The sequence below is a fragment of the Schistocerca piceifrons genome, chromosome 7 (genome assembly GCF_021461385.2).
Source record: "Schistocerca piceifrons isolate TAMUIC-IGC-003096 chromosome 7, iqSchPice1.1, whole genome shotgun sequence".
NCBI classification, from domain to species: Eukaryota; Metazoa; Arthropoda; class Insecta; order Orthoptera; family Acrididae; genus Schistocerca; species Schistocerca piceifrons.
The window spans coordinates 354,732,464-354,752,653 of record NC_060144.1 but is presented as its reverse complement, the minus strand read 5'-3'; the positions used below and the strand labels follow the sequence as shown (position 1 = coordinate 354,752,653).

At 39.5% G+C, this 20,190-nt stretch overlaps 1 protein-coding gene across 2 annotated transcripts in view; it reads right to left on the bottom strand.

Annotated features, from left to right (window-relative positions):
• The window catches only part of LOC124805160 (sodium channel and clathrin linker 1-like), a 112,112-nt gene that overhangs the window by 24,974 nt on the left and 66,948 nt on the right, over positions 1-20,190 (bottom strand). For both annotated transcript variants that reach the window (XM_047265640.1, XM_047265639.1), the window contains one exon: positions 7,753-8,001. In XM_047265640.1, the coding sequence (XP_047121596.1) occupies positions 7,753-8,001 (249 nt within the window). The remainder of the gene's footprint in view (positions 1-7,752; positions 8,002-20,190) is intronic.

Here is a 20,190-nt window from a genome sequence, read left to right as displayed (position 1 = left end):
AGAACCATATCAAAAACCATCTGGAAATCTAGAAATAATGAAATCACCTTGATGACTTCTGTTGATAACCAGGCTGTATTTCGCAAGAATTCACACTGGTTATGTGTTAATAGATCTTTTTCTTTGAGGTATTTCAAAATGTTAGAACACAGCATACATTCTAAAATTCTATTGCAAATTGATGTGAATGATATGTGTCTACAATTCAGTGGATTACTTTTATTTTCTTTCTTGTGTATTACTGTATCCTGTACAACTTTCCAGTCTGTAGGTATGGACCTTTCGTCAAACAGGTGGTTGTGTATGATTACTAAAAATGCAGCTACACCAGAGTGTTGATTATCTGAATGCTGATCAATCAAGCAACCAGTTATCCAAACTGATACACGCTTGCATGTGGCATTATCCCCCCATCAAATGGTCTTGCCCCACCCCCTCCCCACCCTCCTACCATACACCAACACTGAGTTGTGAATAGTAAGCAAATAGTAACTTGTGTAAATTTTGCAGGATAAAGTAAACTTGTGATATGAAATGCTGTGGCATAAATGTGCCGTTCTTTCTACGAGAAATAAATACAAGATAAAAGAAAGATTGTAGGAAAGTGAATTTGCAACCAAGTTATCTAATGAATACTGGGGTCGTAAGTCAACATTGACAGATGTAACAAAAATCATGCAGGATAGCGAAACCTTAATCTTGTCACTGATAAATCTGATGCCACCAGCATCTCTTCAACTAGTGGTTCAGAAAACGAAGACAAAAATATACCAGCTGCTTCTGAAGCATTTACATCTTTAGGTAATGCATTGTGATGGTTTGAAGCTAGAGATAAAAGTGACCAACACCAAATGTCTGTCCTGAAACAAGTGCTTGACTTACCTGCTCATAAGTGGGTAGGTTTGCTGGGAAAGACCAAAATTAAATATTTTTCAAAGTGTTAATTCTACATGTATTTGCTGTACATAGAAAATGATTCTACTCCTGCCTTCAAGCACCGCAGTGAATAACCTTGTCAACCGCTTATAGCACCCACGCCCTGTGTATATGACCTTTCCAAACTTCCACATCCTCCAAAACTCCCTTCCAACACTACATGAAATCCAGAACCCAGGCAAACCCAAAAGACTGATGTTACTCTTTCCAGCAAATACCTCAATCCCACAGAAGTTTCAGGCCTCACCTTCAGTCCCACACATGTTGGATTTGTCAAAGACCTACTTTCCTTCTCCAGACCCCTACGTGGAAATGCTTCTTTGCCATAAACCCCTCCAACTGTAGCTAACCTAATCCCACTATTGAACCATACCTCTCCCAGTTCATGCCACCATCCAACTGTGACCCTCCCCCTTTCCCATCTCCTGGTCACCTTCCAGGAATTTCTTACCTTCAACCTGGCTTCAGCATCCTTCTCAGGTCCCTTCCTATGAACACTAACCTTTCAGCAGAAGAAAGGACAGCTATATACAACCTCAAAACAGATTCTGACCTAATCATACTGCCTGAAGACAAAGGCTCCACCACTGTCATGGTGAAACACAGTGATTAACTGACAGAAGGCTTCCTCCAGCTCCCTCACTCCTTTACCTACAAGCTCTGCCACAGTGATCATATCACAGAAGTTCAACACAGCCTCCAATCCCTAATGAAATCCACAGGCTCATCCTGTAACCATGTCCCCCATGTCCATCACCCCACACACCCAACCCAACCAACTTCTACAGTCTTTCCAACATTCATAAGCTCAACAATCGTGGATGCCCCATTGTAGCTGGTTATAGTACTCCTACTGCAATAAAATTATTCTTGTTGACCAACAAATCCAATCAACCACCCGAAAACTAACCAAGGCCACCTGCATGGCACCCTCCTTACACCAACCTTTTTATCAGCCATCTAGAGGAAATCTTGCTAGCCTCCCAAAACACCAAATCTCTTTTCTGATTCAGTCTCCTTGATGATGTCTTCATGATCTGGATTCGGGGTCAAGGCATCGTATTACCATTCCTTCAAAATCTCAACACCTTCCCTCCCATCTGCTTCAATACAGGCCTTTATCTCTCTGATTGCTCTGTCCACACATTGAAGTGATTCAAAAATTTCTGTATAAATTCTAGAACCACTTGGCCTTCCACTGTCTTGAACACACGATACATTAGATGTGAGTGGGGAAAAGGAACCCTTTCTACTGCGCGTCACCTGCCTGTGTGTGCAGGTCTCAAGTTTTTCGTGAGAAGACTGTAGACACGGCGGTCGAACGGCACCGACAAGTACTTGTCGGTCGGTCCATGCAAGTCGTAATGAAAGCACACCACAGAACCAAGGAACTTCAGTGTTATTCTGTGCTGTTTTGTAATTGTGACTATTGTTAGTGACAAAAGAACAGTTGAGTTGAGAAGACTTTTAAGGAACTCTTAACACAGGAACAATTTTAATAAACATTTTTGGAATAGTGATCAAAAATTTTTAAAATTTTTCTTTTTAAAATTCAGTCTTGATCACACCATGTATGTTACAAGAACATAGGTGACCAGTTTCGGTCATATCACATGACCATCATCAGACCCATGGCATCCTTCCAATATGGTAGGTGGAGCACTCTTCTCAGCTGGTGTGATGTCAACTGAACCAGTTGTTGCAAACCGTTACCTTTGTTTTAGAATCATTTTCATGTTGCATTTTTTCAGTAACTTAATCCAATTTGTTTAATATGGTTTTGAGGCCTTCTTCACTTCCAGGTAAAACAACTGTCACCAGGATAGACATTGCTATGCCATGTATTCTATATCGGCAGTATTATGAGAAGGGTACAATCCTACTTTCTCTAATGATGACAAGCTGCGTTGTAGTCAGGCACAATTAATATACTGTTACACAATTAGCTTTGGCTTTTTTTCCATTTTACATTAGCAGACATATTATTTATGTCTTAAGACTTATTAAGACATACGATATTGTTAATTTCTTTTATATACTTTCATCTATACAGAATTTTAAAACTAATATTGCTCCTCTGGTGGTTCAGCTTTTTCAGAATTTGGACTGATCTTTTGAGTGTGCAGTTTCAACTTTTTTTTGTATTCAACTGAGAGTGATGTGGTTATTATTTTCAGTGCATAGGCCTACCCAATTTCACATTTGTTCATCATCATCATCATCATCATCATCACTTAACAGTTCCAGTTTCCCGGGTACTGGTAATGAGCCTTTTTCAACTTCATCCTGTCCAAATACACCTGTTCACGAAGAATATCATACACTGTCCATCCTCTGGTCACTAGATCAGCCTTAATTAAGTCCATCCATGAGGTCTTCCTTGACGTCTTTTCCCATCCACCTGTCTTTCCAAATTTATTTTGGCTGTTCTAGTTGGCTCCATTCTCATCACATGCCCGTACCATCGAAGACTAGATGCACCAATTCGATCTAATAGAGATGTCTTTATTCCGGATTCTTTCCTCACCTCCTCATTCCTTAACTCGTTCATCTTGATCTTCTGGATGGTGGATCTAAGAAGTTTCATCTCTGCTGCTTGCAGCCTTGATGATTCTCTTTCGTGAGGGTACATGTTTCAATACCATAAGTCAAAATTGGTACTAGCTATTAAACATCATAAGTTTCGCCAGTTTTGGAATCAAGTCATTCCATAAAAGTGATCTTACTTGTTGGTAGAATTCAGATCCTTTTTGCACTCTGTTGATGATTTCATTTCTGACCAAATTATCACTGGAAATTACACTTCCAAGGTAAGGGTCCACACACTAGTTGGTGGTCTCGTATTTTTACACTTGCTGGTTGTCCATCTCTGTTGACTGCCATCACCACTATCTTGGTCTTGCTGATGTTGAGGTTATATTTCTGGAACTGAGATTTCCATCCATCGAGTCTGATCTGTACTTCCTCTTCAGTTTCACCCCATATCATGATGTCATCAGCAAAGGCAAATGCATTCAGTTCACCTGACTTCTCCTTGATGTTATTCATTATAGTATCGACATCAATGATGAATAGTATTGGAGACAGTGCACTTCCTTGTTTAACTTCACTCTTGGTCTCAAACCATGATGACCGTCCTTCCCCAATTTGTACGCAGCTAGTAGAGTCTTTGTACAACATCTGAATTTTTCTTATTAGTCCTTCCAGCACATTCTTTTTCCTCAGGTATTCCCAGATCTTACCTCTTATAACACTATCATAGGCTTTTTCTACATCCAGGAATACAATGACCAGGTTCTTGCCTTTCTCCCAATACTTTCCCATCAAGATGCAGTTGCTAAAAATTAGATCTATTGTTGATCTGTTACTTACGAAGCCATGTTGTTCCCCCTCCAGCTGTGGTTCTATGATAGTTCTCAGCCTCTTTTCTATGATCCTCTCAAGTATTTTCAGCCCATGAGACAATAGGGTTATTCCTCTATAGCTGGTGGGTTTCTGCCTGCTACCTTTCTTAAACAGGGGAATTATTACATCCTTGCTCCAATCCACAGGTATTTTGTTATCTGCCCATATGGCACTGAGTACTCGGTGCAGCCACTGTCTGTCTTGGATGCCTGCAGCCTTTATCATGTCTGCATTCACTTCATCTGCACCTGAAGATTTTCCTTTAGGCATAGATTTTAAGGCTGCCTCTGTTTCTGTCCAGGTGATGGGAGTTTCTTCATTGTACAGGGTTATTACAAATGATTGAAGCGATTTCACAGCTCTACAATAACTTTATTATTTGAGATATTTTCACAATGCTTTGCACACACATACAAAAACTCAAAAAGTTTTTTTAGGCATTTACAAATGTTCGATATGTGCCCCTTTAGTGATTCGACAGACATCAAGCCGATAATCAAGTTCCTCCCACACTCGGCGCAGCATGTCCCCATCAATGAGTTTGAAAACATCGTTGATGCGATCTCGCAGTTCTGGCACGTTTCTTGGTAGAGGAGGTTTAAACACTGAATCTTTCACATAACCCCACAGAAAGAAATCGCATGGGGTTAAGTCGAGAGGGCGTGGAGGCCATGACATGAATTGCTGATCATTATCTCCACTACGACCATCGGTTTTCCAATCTCCTGTTTAAGAAATGCCGAACATCATGATGGAAGTGCGGTGAAGCACCATCCTGTTGAAAGATGAAGTCGGCGCTGTCGGTCTCCAGTTGTGGCATGAGCCAATTTTCCAGCATGTCCAGATACACGTGTCCTGTAACGTTTTTCTTGCAGAAGAAAAAGGGGCCGTAAACTTTAAACCGTGAGATTGCACAAAACATGTTAACTTTTGGTGAATTGCGAATTTGCTGCACAAATGCGTGAGGATTCTCTACCGCCCAGATTCGCACATTGTGTCTGTTCACTTCACCATTAAGAAAAAATGTTGCTTCATCACTGAAAACAAGTTTCGCACTGAACGCATCCTCTTCCATGAGCTGTTGCAACCGCGCCGAAAATTCAAAGCGTTTCACTTTGTCATCGGGTGTCAGGGCTTGTAGCAATTGTAAACGGTAAGGCTTCTGCTTTAGCCTTTTCCGTAAGATTTTCCAAACCGTCGGCTGTGGTATGTTTAGCTCCCTGCTTGCTTTATTCGTTGACTTCCGCGGGCTACGCGTGAAACTTGCCCACACGCGTTCAACCGTTTCTTCGCTCACTGCAGGCCGACCCGTTGATTACAGAGGCATCCAGAAGCTTTAAACTGTGCATACCATCGCCGAATGGAGTTAGCAGTTGGTGGATCTTTGTTGAACTTCGTCCTGAAGTGTCGTTGCACTGTTATGACTGACTGATGTGAGTGCATTTCGAGCACGACATACGCTTTCTCGGCTCCTGTCACCATTTTGTCTCACTGCGCTCTCAAGCGCTCTGGCGGCAGAAACCGGAAGTGCGGCTTCAGCCGAACAAAACTTTATGAGTTTTTCTACGTATCTGTAGTGTGTCGTGACCATATGTCAATGAATGGAGCTACAGTGAATTTATGAAATCGCTTCAATCATTTGTAATAGCCCTGTAAGTGTGGATTTCTAGTTGTGTATTTGGTTCTCATCTGTTTCTGTCCAGGTGATGGGAGTTTCCTCATTTGTTAGAGATGGGAATTACAAGGTTTCTGTCAAACCCATGGGCCTCTTTGAAGACAAATTCCCAATACAGCCTGCATCTACTTCTGTTTCTTTCGTATAATAATTTAAGACAGTCTACTGTTGATAAACAGTTTCTTTATGTTCTGATTCCATAATACTGCAACTCCATCATTTTTCATATAATCTTCCACTGTCAAGTATATTTCTTTTGCTTGCCTTGCCTCTCAGATAATCCAGTTTTTCAGGATTTTTGTATTCCTGTTCATCTTCCTCTTTGTTTGAAGTTTTTGGTTTCCTTCTTTGTTCTAACATATTAAAGCAAGGGACTGACTTCCATTCAAGGGGTCATCTTAATAAGTATGCATAATAATGGTGCAAGTTCCAAGATACACATATACATTAATTAGCATGTGACAGTTTGAATAATGAGTTGCCATTGTTTATTTAACAATGAAATTAGGGGGGAAATGTATAAACAGAAGAAAAGAGGGAAGGGGAGAACATATTTTAAAATTACTAAGGTACTTCATCAGAATAACATTATTTCATATGATGTGCCAAAACATTATGACCATCTGCTCAGTAACATTTTGTCTTCCCTTGGAATGAAATAAATCAGTGATCCTGATGGTGTCTTTGGTAGTTTTTTTGGAGGTATGTGGCACCAGGTTTCTATGCTCCCGTAAATTAGGAGCTGACAGTTTTCCACCCAGAGGTGGTGTCCAACAGTGTCCCAAAGATGTTCCATTAGGTCCAGATCAGGCATAACCGATGGCCAAGACAGCAATGTGAGTTCACTATAATGTCCCTCAAACCTTCTGTCCTTGTGACTGGGACAGATATCCTGTTGCAAAATGCCGCTGCCATGAGGTAAGACCTTAAGTATGAATGGATATAATCAGTATGCAATAATGGTCACATAGTCCACAACTGTCATGGTGCCTTCGATTACTAATAAGGTCCCATAAAAGCCCAGGTGAAAGTCCTACAAAGCATAGTCCTGCCCACACTGGCCTGATTTCTGGATGGAGAAGTATCCGGGAACAACTGTCGACCTGGTGTAACAAGAAAAGTGATTCATCTGAAAAGGTGACACATTTCTAGGGATCCACAACCAATCTTAATGATACTATGCCCACTGCAATCATAACTGACATTGTCATTGGATCAAAATGGGAATGGGTAGTGGCTGTTTGCTGTGGAGCTCCAAGCTCAACAATGTGCATTGATTGGTGTGCTATGAACAATTATGCCTGCACCAGTATTGTACTCTGTCATCAAATCTGCAACAGATCACTGTCTGTCTTGCTTTAGAGAGTGAGCAAGTCTCTGTGATGAGGCACGGATGTCCAACACATTGTTGCCATGGTTTCATTGTTCTTCAACCACTTTTAATAGATGCTTAATACAGTACCCTGCTAGAAGCTGACCAGTTTTGCCATTTCCGGCATGCTCGTTGCCAGGAGCTGGGCTGTAACAATCAGTCCTTTGTCAAAGTTGCTTACTTCAGTGAGTTTCCCCATTTATGGCCCATATCATCAGTAGAATGATTCTCCATTCACTTCTGCTCTGTCTACTTTCCTTACTACATTACCTGCCCATAATTCCAGCAGGTGGCATTCACTCACGTGGTGGGCAGTGGTCATAATGTTTTGGCTCATCGGTGTAAATATATGTAAATACTTAACGATTTATTTGCATTTCCCTCATTAAGGCAGAATCTTTTTCTGCAATAGCTGCTTCAACGAGAGTGATAGCTTCTCTCACTTTCTCTTGAGCCTCTGACTCACGAGTTATAAGATCTTCCATATTTTTATGGCAAGTCATCAGAGCAGCTTCCAGATCTTTACATGTGGCATTCAATGTTTCCGTTTTATGAATAAGCTCCGTCTCTTTGTTTCCTGAACAGTGCAGTTTTTCCATAAGTTTACACTCTCCTGTAGAACCAGAAGAATATGAAAGTTATTCCACTTTGTAAAATGCCATACAATATTTTTATAGAATAAGATATTTCTGAATCACAAGATATGAAACAAAGCTCACATTAAATCAATCTCTCTCTGTTTTGAACATATGTCAGTTGAAATAAAATGTTCAACCGTTAAATAATGGTCACCAATGTCATCTGAGAAGTTAAAAGTATGTGACATAATTTATTAGTACTTTATAAACAGCTCTATGATGATGGAGTTCTCACACAATGGCATTACATAACTACGAGTATTGTCTGTATTTTTATTTCTGCTGTATGACAGTGAGTTTTCTCCAATGTTATACATTAATTTTGTAGCTATACATTACTGATCCTATCATCTGTATGTCACACTCATAAAAGTAAACAATGGAAAATCCAGGACAGAATGTCACAATATTATGAAAAGGATAATTGTTACTCACTGCAGTAGTGGAGACTTTGAGTTGCAGATAGGCACAACAAAAAGACTGTCACACTGCAGTGTGGCTTCAGCTGCCTGAGACTGCAGTCATGTGTGTATGAGTTGTGTTTGTGTGTGTGTGTGTGTGTGTGTGTGTGTGTGTGTGTGTGTGATCTATTTTTGACAAAGGCCTTGTTGGCTGAAAGCTTATTTTGTGAAGCGATATGTGCAGTTGACAGCTCACTGTTCAAAATATTTCATGAATAATTCATACAGTCAGTGACAGGAGTATCAACACAACAACTGTCTTTCTTATTATCTATTCTTTTAATATTAATCACTGTACAAGAGCTTTGTTGTGGTTACAGGGTCGTGGAACTCTTTGACGATAGCACATGGAAACTGTTCAGCTAAAACAAATTATTCCAGCTTCAGTGCTCACCTGCAGGCAGTCAGGTGCTCACAGGCAGAGGTGAACAAACTGCTCATGCATTTAGGCCAAGCAACCTCCTGCTAACAGTCAGGGGTGGGCAAGCGACTTGTGGCCTGCATTCAACACTTTACACACAACAATACTGGCTAGGCAGTTGACAAAAACTTCAAAAATATTAGGGAAACAGCACATGTTAAACAAAAGAATTCAACCTAAACCAAATAAAGAAATTCAACCTAAACCAAAGGTACTGAAACTGAAACTTTTTTACATTTGTGGAATACGATCTATGTTTTTACTTACAAATGATGAAATATTTTGTGCCAGACTCCGTTTTACCGCAAAATGCAGAATGCTCATCAATGTTGGATCTTGAAGTTGGGACCTACCTGCAGTTTTTATCACGTCCACAATGAAATATTGACCCACAGAGTAAAAGGACATGAAAGGGAAGCAGTAATGAGAACGGAGTGAGACACAGTTGTAGTTTCTTCTCAATGTGGTTCAATCTATACTTCATGCAAATTGCAAAGGAAACCAAGGAGAAATTTGGAAAGAGAATTAAAATTTAGAGAAAAGACATAAAAACTTTAATGTCTCCCAATGACATTGTAATTCTGTAAGAGATGGCAAAGGACTATGAAGAGCAATTTAATGGAGTGTATAGTATCTCAAAAAGAGACCAACAAAAAGTAAAACAAAGCTAATGGAATGTAGTCAAATTGTTGTTGTTGTTGTTGTGGTCTTCAGTCCTGAGACTGGTTTGATGCAGCTCTCCATGCCAATCTATCCTGTGCAAGCTCCTTCAACTCCCAGTACCTACTGCAACCTACATCCTTCTGAATCTGCTTAGTATATTCATCTCTTGGTCTCCCTCTACGATTTCTACCCTCCATGCTGCCCTCCAACGCTAAATTTGTGATCCCTTGATGCCTCAGGACATGTCCTACCAACCAATCCCTTCTTCTAGTCAAGTTGTGCCACAAACTTCTCTTCTCCCCAATCCTATTCAATACCTCCTCATTAGTTACGTGATCTACCCACCTAATCTTCAACATTCTTCTGTAGCACCACATTTCGAAAGCTTCTATTCTCTTCTTGTCCAAACGATTTATTGTCCATGTTTCACTTCCATACATGGCTACATTCCATACAAATACTTTCAGAAACGACTTCCTGACACTTAAATCTATACTCGATGTTAACAAATTTCTCTTCTTCAGAAACGCTTTCCTTGCCATTGCCAGTCTACATTTTACATCCTCTCTACTTCAACCATCATCAGTTATTTTGCTCCCCAAATAGCAAAACTCCTTTACTACTTTAAGTGTCTCATTTCCTAATCTAATTCCCTCAGCATCACCCGATTTAATTCGACTACATTCCATTATCCTTGTTTTACTTTTGTTGATGTTCATCTTATATCCTCCTTTCAAGACACTGTCCATTCCGTTCAACTGCTCTTCCAAGTCCTTTGCTGTCTCTGGCAGAATTACAATGTCATCGGCGAACCTCAAAGTTTTTATTTCTTCTCCCTGGATTTTAATACCTACTCCAAATTTTTCTTTTGTTTCCTATACTGCTTGCTCAATATACAGATTCAATAACATCAGGGAGAGGCTACAACCCTGTCTCACCCCCTTCCCAACCACTGCTTCCCTTTCATGCCCCTCAACACTTAGAACTGCCATCTGGTTTCTGTACCAATTGTAAATAGCCTTTCGCTCCCTGTATTTTACCCCTGGCACCTTTAGAATTTGAAAGAGAGTATTCCAGTCAACATTGTCAAAAGCTTTCTCTAAGTCTACAAATGCTAGAAATGTAGGTTTGCCTTTCCTTAATCTTTCTTCTAAGATAAGTCATAAGGTCAGTATTGCCTCACGTGTTCCAACATTTGTACGGAATCCAAACTGATCTTCTCCGAGGTCGCCTTCTACCAGTTTTTCCATTCGTCTGTAAATAATTCGCGTCAGTATTTTGCAGCTGTGGCTTATTAAACTGATAGTTCGGTAATTTTCACATCTGTCAACACCTGCTTTCTTTGGGATTGGAATTATTATATTCTTCTTGAAGTCTGAGGGTATTTCGCCTGTCTCGCACATCTTGCTCATCAGATGGTAGAGTTTTGTCAGGACTGGCTCTCCCAAGGCCGTCAGTAGTTCTAATGGAATGTTGTCTACTCCTGGGGCCTCGTTTCGACTCAGGTCTTTCAGTGCTCTGTCAAACTCTTCACGCAGTATCGTATCTCCCATTTCATCTTCATCTACACCCTCTTCCATTTCCATAATATAGTCTTCAAGTACATCGCCCTTGTATAGACCCTCTATATACTCCTTCCACCTTTCTGATTTCCCCTCTTTGCTTAGAACTGGGTTTCCATCTGAGCTCTTGATATTCATACAAGTGTCTCTCTTTTCTCCAAATGTCTCTTTAATTTTCCTGTAGGCTGTATCTATCTTACCGCTAGTGAGATAAGCCTCCACATCCTTACATTTGTCCTCTAGCCATGCCTGCTTAGCCATTTTGCACTTCCTGTCGATCTCATTTTTGAGACGTTTGTATTCCTCTTTGCCTGCTTCATTTACTGCATTTTTATGTTTTCCCCTTTCATCAATTACATTCAATATTTCTTCTGTTACCCAAGGATTTCTACTAGCTCTCATCTTTTTACCTACTTGATCCTCTGCTGCCTTCACTACTTCATCCCTCAGAGCTACCCATTAGTCTTCTACTGTATTTCTTTCCCCCATTCCTGTCAATTGTTCCCTTATGCTGACCCTGAAACTCTGTACAACCTCTGGTTTAGTCAGTTTATCCAGGTCCCATCTCCTTAAATTCCCACCTTTTTGAAATTTCTTCAGTTTTAATCTACAGTTCATAACCAATAGATTGTGGTCAGAGTCCACATCTGGCCCCAGAAATGTCCTACAATTTAAAACCTGGTTCCTAAATCTCTGTCTTACCATTATATAATCTGTCTGATAGCTTTTAGTATCTCCAGAATTCTTCCGTGTATACAGCCTTCTTTTATGATTCTTGAACCAAGTGTTAGCTATGATTAAGTTATGCTCTGTGCAAAATTCCACCAGGCGGCTTCCTCTTTTATTTCTTAGCCCCAATCCATATTCACCTACTATGTTTCCTTCTCGTAGTCAAATTAGTCAGGCGATACTGCGTGAATTCTATTAAGAAATGAGACACTAAAAGTGGTTTATGAGTTTTACAATTTGGTTGAATTACTAATGAGGAGATACAAACTTGAATTGGGGAAAAAGAAGTTTAAGGAACAACACGCTAAAAAAAGGGATTGGTTGAGAGGACACATTCTGAAGCATTAGGGAATTAGATCCTGAATCTTTGCCTAAAACCTCTGACAAAACTGCATAATTTTTTGTTAATAAACCATGAAACGTGTTTGGAGGTAACATGAACAATGAGTGGCATTTGTGTTTCCTGTACCAAGCTGCCTTTGAAACAGGTGCAGTTCAGCCATGAATGCATTCATTTTATCATAAAAATTAATAATCAGCAAAACTTTCACTTGCATTGTCACATAAAGGGTGTCCCAGAAATGATGTGACGAACTTCAAGTCATTGTAAAGGGAGTCTTGAGCAACAAACTGAGCATAGAAACTTGAGACCAGAAATGTCATCAAGCAGTGCTACAGAATGTTGAAGTTATAGGCACTAGCACCTGTCACTAGGGCACCCCTTCAGCAGCAAACCTGACTCTGTAAGCGAACTGACTGTAGATGGAACACCTCGCAATCTTGTTTGTTATTCAATGATCGCGACTGATTGCCACGATCACCAGTGGTGGTGATGAAGCCAGCTGCTGCATGAAATGTATTGTCTCTTACGAATGCAAAGCTCTATTGCCTTGGTGGATGATGGTTTCGAGCACAGGTTTCCATCTGCAGTTTACTTTTCTCCTGCATACTGAAAAATGCTGGAGATTTCAGAGGATCCAGTAGGAAAATAAAGTGTAGACAGAAACCCATGTCTGAAATCGTTATCCATCAAAGCAACAGAGCATCATATTCATAGGATACAAGGCCTTTCTACACAACAGCTAGCTCCATCTTCTCCACTGGTAATCGTGGCAACCTGTCGGAATCACTGAATAACAAACAACACTGTGAAATGTTCTACCTGCGGTCCATCATCAAACAAAGTCATATTCGCTGCTGAAGAGGTGGACTAGCGGCAGGAGCCAGCACAGAAACTTTGGCACTCTGTAGCATCATTGGATGATGTTTCTGGACATGGGTTCCTATTCTTGGTTTGTTCCTCAAAATCTATTGCATCATTTCTGGGGCAATTTGTATAATTTATTTAAATTATTTATCATACAAATATCAGAATCTGTGTAGACATGAAAGAGCAGGTTCTTTGCCAGCGGATGAGCTATGTGTGCTCACAGGCACCTGTGACTCACGGGACAGAGTTGGAACAGCCTGAGTTAAAAGAGTATACATGGACAGCCTATTCAGAAGTGACACCACTCCCAGTCTATTCATTCTGTTATTTTTCCCTAGAGAATAGGCACAAAATACAGTTCGAAAAGATTATACTTAATTCATAACACAATAATATTATTAACTGAGTTAACTGAGACAATACAATTACTTCAGTGAAGATTAGGGAATTATGCACTTTGTACATCACAGGGCAGTCTTTGGAGAGTGGACAGAAGCAAAGAATGATGCTAGTTGATTCTCGGGACAAAAATGTGACATTACATATCCTCACAATGAGTTGGATCAAGCAAGGTGACACAGTTGGAAAACAATGGACTTGTATCCACCTATACAGATTTATATTTTCTATGAGTTCCCTAAATCGTGTCAGGTGAACTCTGGGATGGTTCCTTTGAAAGGAAGTAGTTGACTTCCTTCCTCAATCTGAACTTGTCCTACATCTCCAAAGACCCCACTGCCAATGGAATCTTGAACCCTAACCTTCCTTCCTCCTGTGCACAATGGACTGGCTCTACCATACAGTGCTTAATCATCTTCTCCATCTTTGTATATCGGGGAAGTTCTGGACATTGGTGATTCATGTACGTATAAAGTGGGCATTGTATCATTCACAGCAGCCAGCAGTTTACATCTGAACACAATGACTCTGACAGAAGTGAAAATCTCAAAAATTTTATTTGGATTAGCCTGGTACGAAAAGTATTTTATTCTGTCTTTCCACTATGCAAGACTCTGATAATGTAAAACTCAGTGAAGACATAAAGAATACATACAATGCAAAACACTAAAGAGGAAACAATACATAATTTAATATGATGTTAAAAGTCAACTGACTAATTGTTATTAGCACAAATGCACTTCTTAGAATTATTGTTACTGTCTTCTGTAAATATCCATGTATGGCAGAAAAAAAGCATTATGGAGTAAAACAACTTAAATCTGAAAAAGACTGTAGGAGAAATAAATAACATGTTTGACTAAGATGCTATGCAGTCTATGGACTTCTGATTTCTGAATCATCATTCATCCTCCTAACAGAACTTCTGCAATTGAATTTTAATGTCACATCAGTGACTATAAACTGAATGGTGAATGCACAAAGCATGTGTCATTAAGTCATGTTTTGGAAATATGAACGGGTGGATTTTTCTAATATAATCAACCTACATTTCAGAGATAAAAATGGAACATTGAAAATAAAATGCACAAACTGTTAAGTTACAAGAATTTTTTTGCTCAAAGGTTATTACCTCCTGTTACAAGACACACTGATATGAGATGCATCCAATATAAGATTATTTTCTCTCTCCTTGACCTGGTCTCTCTTTTACGCTCAGTACACGGCACATTTCTGTATGGTGCCAATATAACTGAGGACCTTTTAACTTATCACCTACCTAATATTTTTGCAACAGTGTTGGTATAAAAGACCCCTGCATCACCTTTTATCGGTATTAACAACAATAGGTATTCTGTTAGTGAAAACACATGCAAAGTGAAAGTTACCAAACAGCAATGCATAGCAGATCAACCAATAAAATAATGAAACACAAAGATTCACTCATAGCTATGCACTCTGCCTCATGTACAACACAGTATTTAAAAAAATGCAAAAGTTTTAGTTCTAACTGCAAAGAAAAAACATTATGTGCTGCAGTGCATATGAGTGAATAGGATATAGTTGTAGGTAAACAACTAGAATTCTCTCAGATACAGATTTATTAGCACTTCGCTTCTACACAGATACAAGTCCAGAGGCTAACTGCCGTTAGTGACCAACATCCTCCCAAAGCCCTCTCCTCAAAGATAGCACCCTTATACACTGAACAAATATTGATATTTATGGTGCTCTACACCACACATAATACATTTTGTCCTCCCAGGTTGTTACTGCCAGATACAATTGGCCAATTAAACCTGGGATGAAGTCTATACAGTAAACAATGTAGAAGAAAAATTCCAGCCAAAAGGCCTTCTTCAGAATGAGGCAACATACACACACACACATTTACGCTAATGCAACTCACACACACATGACCATTGTCTCTGGTTGGCAGTTTTTTCTTATGCCTGCTTGCAACTCAACATCCCCACTCTATGGTAAATAGTAATCTATCCTTTTCATGATATTGTCATTATTCCATCCTGGATACTCCATTGTTAAATCCTCTGAGGATCTTAAATACCTCAATTCTTTACAAAAATTCTGTACTAATCAATAGTTTTTAAAGTATCATCACAATTACAAAGCAGAATGCAGGAGATATGGCTTGCTGCAAAAATATCATTTAACTACAGAAAAATTACAGAAAGTAAGCAGTATGGTATTTCACAAACAAGAAACTGTATAATGGAGAAACAATTACAATGAGATAAAGATGGGCATAGATCAATAGAAAATCCATGAGTGCTAGGAAATTTTTTAAATGAAACAATGGAAAAATCTAGGATGAAATAATAACAACATGGAAAGGATACATTGCTCCTCACCACACAAAGGAGGCCTTAGTCACAGACACACATAACAAAAAAGAATACTAAAAATATTTAAGGTTTCAGACAAAGTCCTTCCTCAGAAGTAGAACTCTTGCCACATTCCCACAACAAGAAGTCACATGCATACGGTTACTGTTTCCTGGCACTAAGGTTTGGCTGAGACTGCATCTGATGTGAGCAACACAGTCGCAGTCAAGCCTTAGCACCTGGACACAGTAGCCGTGTGTGTATGGTTTCTTGCTGTGTGAATGTGTGAAAGATCTACTTCTGAGGAAGGACTTGGTTTGAAACCTTAAGTATGTCTACTATTCCCTTTTGTTGTAATTGTCTGTGATTCATTGTCTCCCTGAGTAGCAATTTATCCTTTCTATATTGTTGAAATTCTGTAAATTACTAATTTTCAGATATTGTGGGGAAGTTGCAACAAACTCTCCGTAGAACAAGTGTAACACGCATAACAAATTATGTAACCAGCATAATGATGTATCCCACAATAGAGCAAGAAATCAACAAATAAAAATTAAAAGGCAGGAGGGATGGATGAGGTGCCAATCTCTGCCCTGATGGTAAGCACAATAAATTACTCTTTCAGTTTCTGTACTTTTCTGGAATATTTAAAGTACCCACAAATTGTGCTCCAGCTAAAGGAAGGTAATGCAGAGAACAATTTAAGTGCAGGCTAGTTTCCCTGCTCTCATCAGCCTCAAAAGCAATAGAACCAATATTGAAGGGCAGAGTAATGAGTTACCTGAATAAATACAATATTCTTACTGAGTACAGGTTGGTTTGTGAGGAAGCAGATATACAATATAGGCCATAACAGAGTTTATAAATGTAATACTTCAAGCTATCAATAGGAATGACTGTGTTACAGATGTATTTTTCGAACTGCTGAAGACTTTTGACACTGTCGGCCATATTGACCATAAAATGCTACTAAACAAACTCAAATATTTGGGTGTAACAGAGTCTAGGGATATGAAATGGAATGATCACATAGGCTCAGTCATGAGTAAAGCAGGTGTTAGACTTTGCTTTGCTGGGTAAATCCAATCAATCTACAAAGGAGATTGCTTACAAAGCACTCATGTGAATGGTTCTACAATACTGCTCAAGTGTTTGGGATCCATACCAAATAGGACTAAAAGAGGATACTGAACATATGCAGAAAACAGAAGTGCAAATGGTCACAGATTCATTTGATCCATGGAAGACTGTCACACAGATACTGAAGGAACTGAACTGGAAGACTTTTGAAAAGAGGCGTAAACTATCCCAAGAAAGTCTGTTAATGAAATTTCAAGAATCGGCTGTAAATGGTGACTCTAGGAACGTACTACAATCCCCTACATATCGCTCACATAGGAATCATGAGGATAAGATTAGAATAATTACTGCACACACAGAGGCCTACAATCATTCTTCCCATGCTCCATATGTGAATGGAACAGGAAGAAACCCTAATAAATGGTGCAATGGCACATACCTTCTGCCATGCACTTCTCGGTGATTTGCAGAGTATGGATGCAAATGTAGATGTAGATGTGAAAGGAATAGCTAATGAATGGTACCACTCATACACAGCAAACAAAGTCAAAAGCCAGAGATGGCCCACACTCTAGGTGAAGCTGAATTTTTAGTGAAGCCATAATTACACCGAAAACACGTTAACACAGGTGTTCCTCAGGAGAGTACATTAGGAATGATGTCAATGATTTTGCAGACAATACGAGACATGGAGAAAAAATAATCTTTGCTGATGAAAGTAACATTTCAGTGCTTGACAGTAATGTTACAGTCCTCCTAGCTGAGGAAGCAAATGAACCCCTCAAATGCACACAACTGACACACTGTAATAAATACATCTGTAGCTTAGATACAAAGATGGCCAACTCCATTTCTTTAACAATTTGAGATAATGACAGATTTCAAGAGCACATACCACTGGGAATCGAATTGTAGCATTCTATAGTGACAAAAATGGCCAGAACCATTTTAAAATTATTTTTGAATATTTGCCTTGGTTCTATTGGCCAGCCCTAAATTATGTTGGTGACAGAAACAGTCACCTCCACAAAGCACCAATCACAAGGCTTAATTCTGTCATGGGACATCACAATCTCATCATGTTTTAGTGCCATATTAATGAGCAGTGTGTTCTGCATCAGGATTTTTTCATGCTATGAAGGAAGTAGAAAATAATGTAGCTGTAATGTCATATGACATGCAAAAAACAAGCCAGTACCAAAGATTCTAGATCAAAGCATATGCTAATCAAGGCAGCTATACTACTATGATTTGACAGTGGTTTCTGGATGTTCTAGTGGATATGAGCTCTGTGTAAAGAGAATGCATCAATTTATTCTTGGGCAGAGCATTAAGTGGAGAAGTCATCTAATGAATTAAACTCTGCATTGTTTGAGGAAGTGAATATATCTATAACCACCTACTTTCAAGGCAAAGATAATGCACAGCTGGTGTCAGATTGGCGTACAGGTCAAAACAAAAATATGATCTTGTTGACAATTTCCATTGCGCCATGATAAATTTAGTAATCATGGAACAATCAGACTTTTAGGAAAGGAGGGCCAATCAAGACTGGAAGGCAGAAGCTAAATGCTGTGTTAGAGATCCATCTAAGCTTCCTTTTAAAATTTAAAAAGTCAAAAAGTTGGTTTTGACCACGAAACCAAAGTCAGTATGTGTCAGTAATGAACAAAACTATAACTTTCAAATCTTTGTCTGTCATGAAACCAAGGAAAAACCCAACAGACATTTGTCCCAATGAACTTAAGATTGGGGTAAACTCATATGTGTCCAAGGCACAAGACTTGCAAGGATTACAAAAAACTACAGTGAAAAATGGAATGAAACTAAACACAGACAATAAATTCAAGCTAGGTAAGGGGCCAAGGCCGTAGACTACTTCGACTACTCTTTCTAAAATCAAAAGGAATTCATCTGGACCTGGTGATTTATTTGCTTTCAAGTCTTTCAGTTATTTCTCCATGCAAAGTACGCTTATTACTATGTCACCCATACAGGAGTCTGTCCAAAAGACAAATGATGGTATGTTTGAACGATTCTCCTGTGTGAAATTAAAGACTTCGGTTTTTGTTTTGCTATCTTCAACTATCTCACCAGACTGGTCAACAAGGGACTGAATGGGAGCCTTAGACCCGCTTAGTGATTTCAAATATGACCAAAATTTCTTGGGTTCTCTGAAAGATCTTTTGTTAAGGTGTGGCAGTGGTAGTTGTTGTATGTTTCACACATAGATCTTTTCACAGATGCATGAATCTCTACTAACCTTCGCTTGTCATCATTTATGAGTTCCCTTTTGAACCAAGACTACAACAGCCTCTGCTTCCTCAGCATCTGCCAAATTTTGCAATTAAACCAAACCTACCACCCACCAGCAATACCTCCGCAGCTGTCACCCATTCTACATCTACATCTACATCCATACTCCACAAGCCATTTGACGGTGTGTGGCGGAGGGTACCTTGAGTACCTCTATCGGTTCTCCCTTCTATTCCAGTCTCGTATTGTTCGTGGAAAAAAGGATTGTTGGTATGTTTCTGTGTGGGCTCTAATCACTCTGATTTTATCATAATGGTCTCTTCGCGAGATATACATAGGAGGGAGCAATATACTGCTTGACTCTTCGGTGAAGGTATGTTCTCGAAACTTCAACAAGAACCCCTACCGAGCTACTGAGCGTCTCTCCTGCAGAGTCTTCCACTGGAGTTTATCTATCACCTCCTTAACGCTTTTGCGATTACTAAATGATCCTGTAATGAAGCGCGCTGCTCTCCGTTGGATCTTCTCTATCTCTTCTATCAACCCTATCTGGTACGGATCCCACACTGCTGAGCAGTATTCAAGCAGTGGGCAAACAAGCGTACTGTGACCTACTTCCTTTGTTTTCGGATTGCATTTCCTAAGGATTCTTCCAATGAATCTCAGTCTGGCATCTGCTTTACCAACGATCAACTTTATATGATCATCCCATTTTAAACCACTCCTAATGCGTACTCCCAGATAATTTATGGAATTAACTGCTTCCAGTTACTGACCTGCTATTTTGTAGCTAAATGATAAGGGATCTATCTTTCTATGTATTCACAGCACATTACACTTGTCTACATTGAGATTCAATTGCCATTCCCTGCACCATGCGTCAATTCACTGCAGATCCTCCTGCATTTCTGTACAATTTTCCATTGTTACAACCTCTCGATATACTACAGCATCATCTGCAAAAAGCCTCAGTGAACTTCCGATGTCATCCACAAGGTCATTTATGTATATTGTGAATAGCAACGGTCCTATGACACT